The sequence below is a fragment of the Salmo salar genome, chromosome 08 (assembly GCF_965601325.2).
Source record: "Salmo salar chromosome 08, fSalSal1, whole genome shotgun sequence".
Lineage (NCBI taxonomy): Eukaryota > Metazoa > Chordata > Actinopteri > Salmoniformes > Salmonidae > Salmo > Salmo salar.
In genome coordinates, this window is record NC_138298.1 from 27,667,644 (window position 1) to 27,682,008 (window position 14,365).

A 14,365-nucleotide genomic window follows, 5' to 3' on the forward strand; every position below is an offset into this window, starting at 1 on the left:
TGTCCATACAATAGATTTGAGACTACAAACTGCTCCAAGTGGATATTGAGGGTGGGTAGTCTTAACCAATGAGGAGGAGATGGCGACAGAAACGGACGCAGCTCTGTTCTCTCTTAATGAACCTGATTAGTGGAGGAGGTTTTGAGTGACAGCTGGTTGAACCACTGAAAATAACAACTTCACTTCCCTCTTTTGAGACCCATATAGCAGAGTCTGATGTACTATCTTCATGTTGTCTCTGGTAAACAGGAAGCTACAATATCAGGAAACAAGTAGGACTTTTATTAATATATTAATACAAACAAATACAACATTTGTGTGCATGAGTTTGAGACAAAGAGAGAGAGAGACAGAGACAGAGGAGGAAGTTCTGTGCACTGTAGTCTACTGTATGTGTTACAGCATGTTGCCATGGTGATTTTAAAACACTTTCTCACAAACCCAGTTGAGTTTGCTGCCACATGACATGTCATTCCATGCCTTTAGAGGACTCTGATCTTTGTGTATCTCAGCACAGTCCTCGTCCCCATTAGGACCTGCATTATCAGGCTGTTTGGCATACCAGTACCTACAGGGTTAAAAACAGTCAGATATCATGGTTAATACCAGTACCTACAGGGTTAAAAACAGTCAGATATCACGGTTAATACCAGTACCTACAGGGTTAAAAACAGTCAGATATCACGGTTAATACCAGTACCTACAGGGTTAAAAACAGTCAGATATCATGATTAATACCAGTACCTACAGGGTTAACAACAGTCAGATATCATGGTTAATACCAGTACCTACAGGGTTAAAAACAGTCAGATATCATGGTTAATACCAGTACCTACAGGGTTAACAACAGTCAGATATCATTGTTAATACCAGTACCTACAGGGTTAACAACAGTCAGATATCATGGTTAATACCAGTACCTACAGGGTTAACAACAGTCAGATATCATGGTTAATACCAGTACCTACCTTGTTAATACAAGTACCTACAGGATTAACAACAATAAGACATCACAGTTATAACATCATAATACTAAATAATATGTAGACATTTGTCATCTGATAGTTAACTGTGTTGACTGCTATCATCAATATCAGTAACCTGCATAGAAAAAGGTTGAAAGGAGCCTTATTGACAGATTAGTTATCATCTCTCACCCTGTGGTCAGTGGGGTGCCGTCCACCCATTTCCAGGTCCCCTCATTAACAGAGTCAGTCAGACCAATCCAGACTCTCTTCTTGAGGTTGAAGAGAAATGTCTGTTGTTGAGAAAGATAAATAAACAGATGTTTATGTTTGATCATATCTACCCCCTGCACACCCATCCCTCTCCCTCTCCCTCTCCCTCTCCCTCTCCCTCTCCCTCTCCCTCTCCCTCTCCCTCTCCCTCTCACCTGTTCCTTATCACTGTTTATGATCACCAGGTCTGCACCTCTCTTCAGACAGTCCTGTCTGCTCTCCTTCCAGGTTTTAGACTCAGTTGACAGGAAGTACCAACTGGATTCAAACTTCTGCCAGCCTTCAAGACAGGTTTGAAAATATTGATAAAAATAAGAATTTTCTTCAATTTATCACACTGGACACTTAATGAAAAAACACACTCATGATCAGTTGTGTATTGTTAATGATAATTTATTACTGTAGGTTTACTCACTGAGATTGGTAAACCTCCCGCTAAGAAAATCTCTCTCAGTCTGTAGCTTGTCTCTCTTTTTAGTCAGGGTGTTGTAACTGGTCTGTAGCTGGTCTCTCTCTTTAGTGAGGGTGTTGTAACTGGTCTGTAGCTGGTCTCTCTCTTTAGTCAGGGTGTTGTAACTGGTCTGTAGCTGGTCTCTCTCTTTAGTCAGGTTGTTGTAGCTGGTGTGTAGCTGTTTTATCTCTGCAGATGAGTTGGTCTTATAGGCTAAGAAGCTCTTAGAGACCCCATCATCTGTTATAACAACAACAAAGTGTATCAATAAAATAGATAATCTGGTGAATTGTAGGTGAATGCTGGTGAATTGTAGGAATTGTAACTTAAGACTTACAGTAGACAGACTGGCCTATGATCCCAGCCAGTAGAACACACAGCAGCCCCAGACACACTGCAGCAACTCTGGAGGATCTCTTCCCTGAGCTATCAGGCTCTGTGGACACAGGTACTGTACATAGCATCATCAATGAGACACAATCACACTTTAAAGTGATGTTTTCTCACCTCATCTCTCTTCCTGTTGGTGGGGACTTGTGGTTGTTAAAGATACAGCTTCACACATTAACAGGAAATATAGTGTCCAGCTACAGCTATCTCCTAGCCTTGCTAACATTAGGTAGCTAGCTAATGTTAGTAGAATTCATATGTTTAGGACATTCGTAAGATATTGTATGTTTTTCAAATTCGTAACATATACAAATTGTAGTTCGTAACATCATAGAAATTGTCATTTGTAACATACAAAATGGATCATGGACATCCACAAATTGATTCATATCATATGAAACCTATCATATTACACTAAATAGAGTGACTCGTATTTACGTTCAGAATAAAAAGAAATGCATTGAGACCAGGTTGGAAGTACACAGTGGCGATTTGCATTGGACTTAATGAACATGATAATGAATGTTTCAGCAGTTAGTAAACATCCTAAAATACAGAGCCTCAAACATTTCAGAACATTTAACCTCTAGTCTTTATAGGAACAACGTTTCATTTAGGAGATGTAGTATTTAGCGTTTCATGTATCCTTTTCCACAAGCATATCAATTCCAAAGCTTTCTCTTGTGAAGTAAGACCTATATTTGGAAGACACAAAGTATTCTGTTTTTGAATATTTAATAATCTGTTTGTTACAGTTTATTTTACTCAGTTGAATTTTGAAGCCTTGGAGCGTGGGGCATCGGCCTTCCTCATCACATTAACATAGGCACAATTGTTTATGCGGCAAGTGGAAGGATAATAACCATTAGTTTAAACTTCCATGTGTGTGTCTCTATGACTACAGTGTACTTACCAGTGTTCTGAGATTCAGGTTGTTTATCTATGCTCCTGTTCACTGTATCCTGTCCCCTGCTCTTCCTGTCAACATTAGCATAAATCTCCTGACTGCTCCATATAAAGGCTCATTCTAATTGCCACCTTAAAATATACTTTGGTACTTTATGTATCTACACACAGTACAACAAACAGTATATTATGTTGTATATCCTGTTATACAGCTGCTTTAGTTTAACAGTCTGTTGTGTCTGAGAACGTACAGTGTTATAGGTGTAGGGAAGACTTCACACCTTAACCAGTGGTTTGAACAGACAGCAACCTCCAGGAAGAGACACAACAGCAGATAGACACCATGATGAGTGTGTAGGTATGTAGTAGACAGGTCCACTGGTGTATGGTACATTGTGTTGCTGTTGGTAACCTACACGTTGTCTCTTGTACAGTGAAGGTTGTGAGTGATTCTCACCTTCTATTAGCATTGATTTTGTGTGAGTGTGTTTCCTCTCAGTAATGTTCTGCCCTCTATGTGTGTCCAGGTCACACTGTTTTAAGTATCCAATCACATTCAGTCAGGAAGCTGGTCGACCTTTTAAAATAACTTTGTTCCTTCATTTATTAATCTGTGCTTTTGTTATTCTTATTGTTGAAGTGTTAAGCATAGGTTAATAATTGGACCCACTTTTTTTGGAAAATCACGTGACATGTTTCTAATAAAACTAATGAAGAATAATTTTCCAGAGTACAGTATGTCTACGTATTCTCCTCTAAAACTAAAAAGATCAATTATTTGTCTTATTTTTTCTCTCTTCCTCATTCTCTAAATGTTCTTCTTCCTTCTCTATATCTCTCTCTGACACTTAGGCTCTATCTCAATTAGTCTCCTCTCCTCCTATCTCTTCTCCTCCTCTTATCTCCTCTTCTCCGTATCGCTGTATCCAACCATCAACATAGTAATTATTACCAGCTAGCTAATGTTAGTAGAATTCATATGTTTAGGACATTTGTAACATATTGTACATATTTGCAAATTCGTAACATATCATACACATTGTAATTTGTAACATATCATACAAAATGGATGACGGGCATCCACAAATTGATATATACCATATGAAAGGTAATATATCACATTAAAATGTAGTGTCTCTGATTTACGTACAGAATAATACGAAAGGTTTTGAGACTAGTTTGGAAATATACAGTGGCAAGTTGGTGTACATACTGTAGGACTTTATCAGCATAATAATTACTAGACTACAAGAAAAACAATGAGAGAGAGAGTTTCCAATCATGTTCCTAAAAGTATATGTTTTGACTCATGGATGTCATTCCATGAGAACTGTAGATGTATCGTAGAAGCCAAGTACTACTTGAATTTGAAAATGTAATGGAAAGAGAGAGAGAAAATATGTGTTGATAATGGTATGCTCATCTTTGACAGTGTCTTTAAAGCTGTAAAAATAGGACCATGTTTATAATTGAGGAGGATGTTTGTACCACAGTGTCTGACTGTCTGGATCTCTGTGTTGTTTAGGTACTGGAGGACAGAACAGCCTGATGGTAATTGGCAGGAGGACTGTGTTGAGATATACTATATACAAGATGAGCCTGTAAAGACATGGAATGATGACAAATGTAGCAAATATCAAAACTGGATCTGTGAGAAAGTGATGTAACAACAACCTACTATGACAATTCTCTCTCTCTCTCTCTCTCTCTCCTCTCTCTCTCTCTCTCTCTCTCTCTCGTTCGTTCGTTCGTTCGTTCGTTTGTTGATGGTGGAATACAGTGCTGAATGGTTAAGTGATGATTCCACCTAGTGGTTAAAGTGAGAGATGAAGTCACCATAGAGGTGAAATAGTGGTATTACAGACTTGTCTATGATCTCTTTCTCAGTTCATCTTTCCTCAATTCCTCCTCACATCCTCTCTCCTCCCCTCTTTCTCAAAACTCATTGGAGAATACAATCCTAGGGGAGGGACCTTGGACCTTCTCCTACAATAGGGTTGAGTGTGTGTTACCAGAGTACGGATCTCCTGGTCCATTATTAGGAGCAGTGTCTGCTGTCTCTTCTCTCTTGCTGCTGGTCTCACCGTCTCTCAGGGTGTCTGCACTGACTTAGATATCTACAACGATCTTAACCGCTAGAAGACCTGCAGCCCTCTCTTTTCATGAACCTGATTGGTTGAGGAGATTTTGAGTGACAGCTAGTTGAATGACTGAAAAGATCCACTTCACTTCCCTCTTTTGGGGCCCATATAGGGAAACAACAGTCAAATATGAGCATTTGATATTGTGCTTATATGTAACTTGACAGCAAAGACTGACTTTCAAAGGTTATTAGAACACACAGCAGCCCCAACAACACTGCAGCATCTCCAGAGGGTCTCTTCCACCACTGAACATTTACTGAATCACAAATTATTAAAGATCTTTGGTAATGTGTTTTACTGTATCATCCAGGATTGGGACAAATAAAGATCTAGTAACACAGGGTAACCTCACCTGTAATATATACTGTGTTATGTGTGTAGTGTGTGTGTGTGTGTTCATGCAATCTTACCTGAAGCAACAACTCCATCTCTTGGACTGGGCTTGAAGGCTCCTACGTTGGCATATAATTGGCCATCAATGTCTGTGTTCTTCATTGCATCAGGTTCATCATCTTCAAATCTATCTGGGATTTCATAGACTCCCTCTGACATCTTAACACACTTCTGGTCAAATACAGTAACTTCTACTTCTAACCTCAACTCTAATGTACGTCTGTAGCTGTGTCTTCTTCCTGCACTGTCCTGGGTCTGTGTGATTTATGGTTGTGAAACTCCTTGTCAGTCAACCACAGTGGATGATAAATTGTGAAATCAACAGAACACTGGCCACCATGTGACTCCAACCAGTGTTAGTGTGACAATATAATACATGATATGACTCCCACCAGTCTTAGTTTGATAATATAATACATGATATGACTCCCACCAGCCTTAGTTAATAATATACTGCACGATATGACTCCCACCAGCCTTAGTGTGATAATATAATACATGATATGACTCCCACCAATCTGAGTGTGATAATATACTACATGATATGACTCCCACCAGCCTTAGTTAATAATATACTGCACGATATGACTCCCACCAGCCTTAGTTTGATAATATAATACATGATATGACTCCCACCAGCCTTAGTTTGATAATTTAATACATGATATGACTCCCACCAGCCTTATTGTGATAATATAATACATGATATGACTCCCACCAGCCTTAGTGTGATAATATAATACATGATATGACTCCCACCAGCCTTAGTTTATAATATACTACACGATATGACTCCCACCAGCCTTAGTGTGATAATATAATACATGATATGACCCCAACAAGTCTTAGTTTGATAATATAATACATGATAAGACTCCCATCAATCTTAATGTGATAATATAATACATGATATGACTTCCACCAGTCTTAGTGTGATAATATAATACATGATATGACTCCCACCAGTCTTAGTGTGATAATATAATACATGATATGACTCCCACCAGCCTTAGTTTGATAATATAATACATGATATGACTCCCACCAGCCTTAGTTTGATAATATAATACGTGATATGACTCCCACCAGCCTTAGTTCGATAATATAATACAAGATATGACTCCCACCAGCCTTAGTGTGATAATATAATACATGATATGACTCCCACCAGCCTTAGTTTGATAATATAATACATGATATGACTCCCACCAGCCTTAGTGTGATAATATAATACATGATATGAATCCCACCAGTCTTAGTTTGATAATATAATACATGATATGACTCCCACCAGTCTTAGTGTGATAATATAATACATGATATGACTCCCACCAGTCTTAGTTTGATAATATACTACATGATATGACTCCCACCAGTCTTAGTTTGATAATATACTACATTGTATGACTATATATCATGTTATATGATGTATGTGTGAATTCACAAGGTCCCAATTTTGGATCTGCTAAAATAAATTGGGATCCTGTTAATATACATATAGACTACATATATCCTGACTGAGTTTACAGCACCCCCAGCCTTCAAATGGAGAGCACATTATGGCTCTCACTCTGTGACTGATGGTGTAGGGAGAAGTTGCACCTAGATGCTGACCTTAGGCCGATATTACATTTCCACCACTAATGGTTGAGGTTAAGATTGGGGAGGGAAACCTGGTCCTAGATCTGTACCAAGGGGAAACTTCCTCCTGAAGTGTGACCGGCCACCAATGACTGTATAGGGGTCTTGTTCTATATATGCTGACTGTGAGAGTTAGAATGAAAAAGCAGAAGTTCTGACAATATCTCCACAGTTTCAGTTTTAAGGGAAAAGAAAGAAGAACAAAAACCCTTAACATGTATTATGATAACAAGTTCATATTTCCACCCTGTCTTTTATTACAACATAACATATACATACTGGTTACATCTCATGACACAACTCTCTCTGCACTGATTCCACTGTTCCACATGACATCTACCTACATTAACTATTATACAACTCTATAGCTCTACTCTTTTCCACATGAGGAGAGAAAGCATCACACAGATCCTTAGATACAGGGACAGAGTCAAAGGTGGCCCCCTGGTGGACGTAGTACTAACTACAGGTACAGCTGTAGTGTTGGTGACAGAGACCTGGGTGGATGTAGTACTAACTACAGGTACAGCTGTAGTGTTGGTGACAGAGACCTGGGTGGATGTAGTACTAACTACAGGTACAGCTGTAGTGTTGGTGACAGAGACCTGGGTGGATGTAGTACTAACTACAGGTACAGCTGTAGTGTTGGTGACAGAGACCTGGGTGGATGTAGTACTAACTACAGGTACAGCTGTAGTGTTGGTGACAGAGACCTGGGTGGATGTAGTACTATCTACAGGTACAGCTGTAGTGTTGGTAACAGAGACCTGTGTGGATGTAGTACTAACTACAGGTACAGCTGTAGTGTTGGTGACAGAGACCTGCGCCCTCTTTCCCAAAAGCATATTATGGCTAAGTGAATCTTAGAACAATAGGATGCTATGGTAATAATAATGGACTTAGCCTTAAGAATTGAAACCTGTCCCTGGGCTGTAGAGCTCTGTCATGACGTTGGCCTCTTTTGGTACAGGGAGGACAGTTGACCTCCCTCCTTTTTGCACCACCACCCAACCTACCTTCCCCCCAATCCACCCTGTGTGTAAAGGGTTGCAAAAACTCTAAAATTCCAGTAGAGTCTCTGGCCACATGGCCCATAGAGAGACAAAGGAAATTCTTCCAACTCATAGAATTGGAGAACCGAGCGACATGTGTGTGCTGGAGAAGGTATGGAAGATTGGTGAAGAATCCAGCTACGAACTGATCCGCTTGGTACAATTTTGTGATACTCAGAAGAGACAATATAGCCATATTACCATAAAACTGTTTATATAATAGCATCAGCTTGAGACTTGCAACATAATGGTTGTATAGAATGTATTAATAAGGATAAAGCTTTTGTAAGACATTGAGATGCTATGTACTGATGTAATGTGATAGAATTGTATTTCTGTAACCAAGTCTAGCTCACTCATCGGCCCGCCCCCAGGGACACATACAGGACCAGGTGTCATTTGACAAGCCTGTTCTATGGGCACTATAAAACACCCCCTGATTTACATTTCTTCAGACCAGGCCTACACTCTATGGCCTATAGGTTTTACCATCCAATTCCTCTACTGAAAGTGAACCATACCACGTGGTTAACTTTTAGACTATTGATACCGACAGAATAAGAACAAGTCTTTGATATTAATTATTAGTCTGCAGCTAAGTAAATTATATCATTGAACGCAAAGACCAACGAAACAACCATTCGATGACGACATTAATAATTGTCGCTTTGAAAAATCCATTCTAACCGAGAGAGAGACTCTCCATCAGAACTACTCTCCAACAAGAATCAGAACGACACACTGAGCGTAAATATATATTGATTGCAATTGTTCCCGAATGAGTGAGCCTTCAATTGTCAATTGTTAATATTAATGAACTCGGTGTGCCACAGCTGACCTTTTATGATCCATTGTTCAACAGGCCGACCTGCCTGTTTTAGCCCACAAGGGCACATTCCTCTACCAATCCTTTGTGACGATAATTACTGTTTGTATGTTTTCTGTTAATTACTTAGTGTAGTAAATAAATGATTTTAAGACAATTGATGTATGGATGATTTTAGTAAAGACTGGGTTCGTGCAGATACAACAATTTACGACGTTTGGAATGAGACTGGACTCGAGGTAAAATACACCATTTAAACCAGAAGATAATCGGCCTATACTATAATAGAATATAATATTATAGTACAGGAAAGTTATATTAGGAAAATTATAGCTTTGTAATCTGAATATTCTCCTTGGTGCCCCGATCTCCTAGTTAATTACAATTGAACGATTCATCGGTTTAATCGCGTGATAATAATTACAGGGAGTTAATTGATAAACATATCTTCAGTTTAATGGTACCCCCAAAGACACGACAGCTCACAACCACCCCCACAGAGTCCTTCACTGAGCCCAGACACACACCCACGTTGCCTGCCCTTTCCACTACCACCAGTTCCACCTTCTTTGAACAGCAGGTGTTGATGTTGGCCACCCGGGTCATTTTATCGGCCCTGGGGCCCACCACCGTAGAAGTTTTGAGGGTCCTGTTGCCCTGGCATAGGGTGACTCAGACGATGCCCGTCCCGTTGATACCGTCGGTGAGGTTGGCAGAGGGCTGCCAGTTTGAGGAGCTGCATGCTACCGGGCTGTTGGAGGAAACCACTGAAGTATATTAAGAACTGGAGATATTGTCCAAGATGTCTGCCCGTTGTTTTCAAGGTATTCACGTTCTCATACGCAGGTTCATGGACATCTATATCCTGGTTGCATCTGGTTTACACAGCCCAACATCACATGCGCAGTAGCACTCAGCTCGAGCAGCAACGATGTCATTACATCATCCAAAAACATGGCAGACATTGGATGAATGTAAAAAAAATCAGGCGACAACAATTTGAATAATACATTGGATGTTTTTTGCGCAAAGGTGATGACTAAAGTGTCTTATTAGGTACATTTCAAATCTGAATTCTCTTTGTGGCCGTGTTTGTAAAATTGTCCTTCGGGGCCGGGCGTCCGTTAAACTGCAATACTGAAACAAAACTGTAGAAGCAATTGAACCCTGGCTTCTTGGAGGAGATGCCCGGTAGCCCGTTCTGGGGAGTGGTAAAATCTGTCACCTGGAGGGAGGAAGGGAGGGAAGGAGAAGGGGGGAAGAGGGAGAGGGGATAGAGAGAGAGAGAGAGAGAGAGAGAGCTAATGTAGCTGATTACAACTGGTAGCTTTCAGCAACCAATTGCTTTCAAATCAGTAGATGTGAGGGAGAGAGGATATGAGAAAGGGAGGCCATTTCAGAGTTTTGAAACAAGACACTTACTTTGCTGACAACGGACAGGGTTACATCCGTTCCTGACGAGGTGCTGGTGGGTGCCATGAGGCCCAAATGGAACCCTATTTCCTATATAGGGATGAACCCTGGTCAAAAGTAGTGCACTATACAGGGAATATGGTGCCATTTGAGACGTGCCCTTAATGTCATTATTCACATTCTGTTTGTCTATAATCTGCTTGTCAATGTGATGCTGGTCAGAAAACTCCCTCTTGTTGTGTATAATACCTACTTTTATAAGTGTTTGTCTCCCCCTACTGGCTGTTTTCTACAAGCTCAGTTTCTTCCTTCTATTATTTTGACCTTGATCCATAGAGATAGATAGAGGACTCATCTGTATATCTGTGCCCTTACAGCTACAATCCATAGAAAAACCAACCCAGTTGACAAACTTGACTTGTTTGAAATGGTGGAAGGACGGTGGACACCCCAGGTTTTCTTCTCAGTAGGAGAGGAAGTAGTACTTGCAGTCAAAGTATCTCCATCCCTCCTGACAATGCTGCTCTGTTGAATAGCAAAGGTGAACTCATTGAGAAAGTTAGCAAGTATCGTTATACTCACAAACCCATATATTTATACACACTATTGCTGTTGATTTTACTTCTAATTAACCATAGTTTATATCTCACCTATCACAAAAAGCTTTGCCTGAGATGGCCTCTCTCTTTAGTCAGGTTGTTGTAACTGGTCTCTCTCTTTAGTCAGGTTGTTGTAACTGGTCTCTCTCTTTAGTCAGGTTATTGTAACTGGTCTCTCTCTGTAGTCATATTGGTTGTATAAGAGAAAAATGCTTCTCTCGAGAGACTTTGATGCATCTGTTATCTGGAAAGGATTGATACATATTGCCACTGGTTAAAACACAGTTTCTTATTGCTACTGTAAGTGACAGGCCCAAAAAAACAGGCTGCACATTTCCTCCAGGAAGAAACGCCGTGCTACAGAGATGGAAGAGATTGAACTTCACTGAGTTCCGCCCCATTAGTTTGCACTATATAGATCAACGTTTTTTTCAGGGATCGAATCAATATTATATCAGCCTCTTTTCAATGCAACAAACCAAAACAAATATAACTTTGCAAGATTGAGTCTGCGATTTTGTTGTAGGCAGACCGAGAGCAGAATGGAGTAAAATTTTATTTGAAAGGGGGTTGCCCACGAGTGGTTTTTAAATAACCCGCGAGTGAATGCGCATTTCACATCAGTTCAGATCAGAGCGCAGAGTCGCTCGTGTGCACATTTTTGATAATCTTTGCTAGTTGAAGAGTTATTAGCCCAGTTATTGTAACATCTGCTTCCAACTCACACCCTCAAACACGTAGATCCCCTGAACGCACTCTCACTCTCCAGCCCACTTTCCAGCTCACACTCTCAAACACACAGATCCCCTGAATGCAGCTCACTGCCCAGATCCCAATTACTTGAATTCTAATCACCTGTTCACACATCTGTAGGTCATTATCACACACTATTTAGTTCAGTTCTTTGCATCCCGTCACTGTGATGTATTGTTTGTTTTGTGACACACGTCTTTCGGAGTGCTGTGTTTCCATGAATTACGCCTCCCGTGTATGATAGTTTTTGCCTGCCTCAATAACAATGCTGTTTGCCTATTCCCTGCATGTACTTTAGCCTATCGGATATCCTGTTACCTACCTATTTCCTGATCTCCTGGACTACGTCACTAGCCATTTCCCTTCCTGTACTGTTGCCTTTTTGAACCCCCTGTGTATGACCTTCTGCTGCCCCTGGACCCAGCTACCTGCCTCCTCCTGTGGTCCTTTGCAATAAACACCTGCTGCGTTTGAAACCAGCTCTCTGCCTCCCCTCGTGTTCATTACAGTTATACATTAGTATAGGTCAGTAATGGGGAGTTACTGCTTCCTACAAGAACACACAACATGTAGGATACATTTCAAGCTGTCTTTGAAAAACCAATCAGGTAAAAAGCTTATGTCTTAATTAAAGGGGCGATCTATTTTGAGACAGGCTTGAATATGCAAATAAGCCAATAGGCAGAGGGGAACCCTACATTGTCTAATTCTCTATGGTAATAACACATTTTATTTTGTAGAGTGGTGTCTTGCATAATACAACACAATACAATTTGTATATCGCTGATTCATCATTTATGCTAGGGTTTGTGCAGATATCCAAGAATTTTGCAACATTCAGAATGAGACTGATGAGGTAAATAATAATTAATGGACAACTAAAATGATAATGATATATTCTGATATTGAGTGAATTTGGGAAACGGTAACTCATTAAACAAACTTCTTCCAGGGTGCCCCAAGATTACTACTTAATTAGTTATATGATTAATTTAATTGCGTAATAATTGAACGTGGTAGTTAATTGAGTTCATAAAATAATCGTCATCGCATTAATGATACAAATGACACGACATAGCGAAACAATGTGAGAGAAGCGGCCGGCTCACCAGGCTACATTCTAAATACACTGCTCCAAAAAATAAAGGGAACACTTAAACAACACAATGTAACTCCAAGTCAATCACACTTCTGTGAAATCAAACTGTCCACTTAGGAAGCAACACTGATTGACAATAAATGTCACATGCTGTTGTGCAAATGGAATAGAGAACAGATGGAAATTATATTCAATAAGCAAGACACCCCCAATAAAGGAGTGGTTCCGCAGGTGGAGACCACAGACCACTTCTCAGTTCCTATGCTTCCTGGCTGATGTTTTGGTCACTTTTGAACGCTGGCGGTGCTTTCACTCTAGTGGTAGCATGAGACGGAGTCTACAACCCACACAAGTGGCTCAGGTAGTGCAGCTCATCCAGGATGGCACATCAATGCGAGTTGTGGCAAGAAGATTTGCTGTGTCTGTAAGCGTAGTGTCCAGAGCATGGAGGCGCTACCAGGAGACAGGCCAGTACACCAGGAGACGTGGAGGAGGCCGTAGGAGGGCAACAACCCAGCAGCAGGACCACTACCCCCGCCTTTGTGCAAGGAGGAGCAGGAGGAGCACTGCCAGAGCCCTGCAAAATGACCTCCAGCAGGCCACAAATGTGCATGTGTCTGCTCAAACGGTCAAAAACAGACTCCATGAGGGTGGTATGAGGGCCCGACGTCCACAGGTGGGGGTTGTGCTTACAGCCCAACACCGTGCAGGACGTTTGGCATTTGCCAGAGAACACCAAGATTGGCAAATTCGCCACTGGCGCCCTGTGCTCTTCTCAGATGAAAGCAGGTTCACACTGAGCACGTGACAGACGTGACAGAGTCTGGAGACGCCGTGGAGAACGTTCTGCTGCCTGCAACATCCTCCAGCATGACCGGTTTGGCGGTGGGTCAGTCATGGTGTGGGGTGGCATTTCTTTGGGGGGCCGCACAGCCCTCCATGTGCTCGCCAGAGGTAGCCTTACTGCCATTAGGTACCGAGATGAGATCCTCAGACCCCTTGTGAGACCATATGCTGGTGCGGTTGGCCCTGGGTTCCTCCTAATGCAAGACAATGCTAGACCTCATGTGGCTGGAGTGTGTCAGCAGTTCCTGCAAGAGGAAGGCATTGATGCTATGGACTGGCCCGCCCGTTCCCCAGACCTTAATCCAATTGAGCACATCTGGGACATCATGTCTCGCTCCATCCACCAACGCCACGTTGCACCACAGACTGTCCAGGAGTTGGCGGATGCTTTAGTCCAGGTCTGGGAGGAGATCCCTCAGGAGACCATCCGCCACCTCATCAGGAGCATGCCCAGGCGTTGTAGGGAGATCATACAGGCACGTGGAGGCCACACACACTACTAAGCCTCATTTTGACTTGTTTTAAGGACATTACATCAAAGTTGGATCAGCCTGTAGTGTGGTTTTCCACTTTAATTTTGAGTGTGACTCCAAATCCAGACCTCCATGGGTTGA

General features: G+C 41.3%; 1 protein-coding gene across 2 annotated transcripts; it reads right to left on the minus strand.

Annotated features, from left to right (window-relative positions):
* Positions 1-261: 261 nt before the first annotated feature.
* LOC123723751 (uncharacterized) lies at positions 262-5,797 on the minus strand. 2 transcript variants are annotated; one of them, XM_045722962.2, is made up of 6 exons: positions 5,540-5,797; positions 2,027-2,125; positions 1,654-1,929; positions 1,394-1,518; positions 1,158-1,258; positions 262-568 (listed from the first exon to the last, which is right to left on the minus strand). In XM_045722962.2, the coding sequence occupies exons 1-6, from the start codon at positions 5,679-5,681 to the stop codon at positions 421-423; spliced, it is 891 nt and encodes a 296-aa protein (XP_045578918.1). In that variant the 5' UTR covers positions 5,682-5,797; the 3' UTR covers positions 262-420. The 2 variants fall into 2 exon arrangements, with proteins under 2 accessions (XP_045578918.1, XP_045578917.1); XM_045722961.1 differs by having other exon boundaries at positions 2,027-2,140.
* Positions 5,798-14,365: the final 8,568 nt, after the last annotated feature.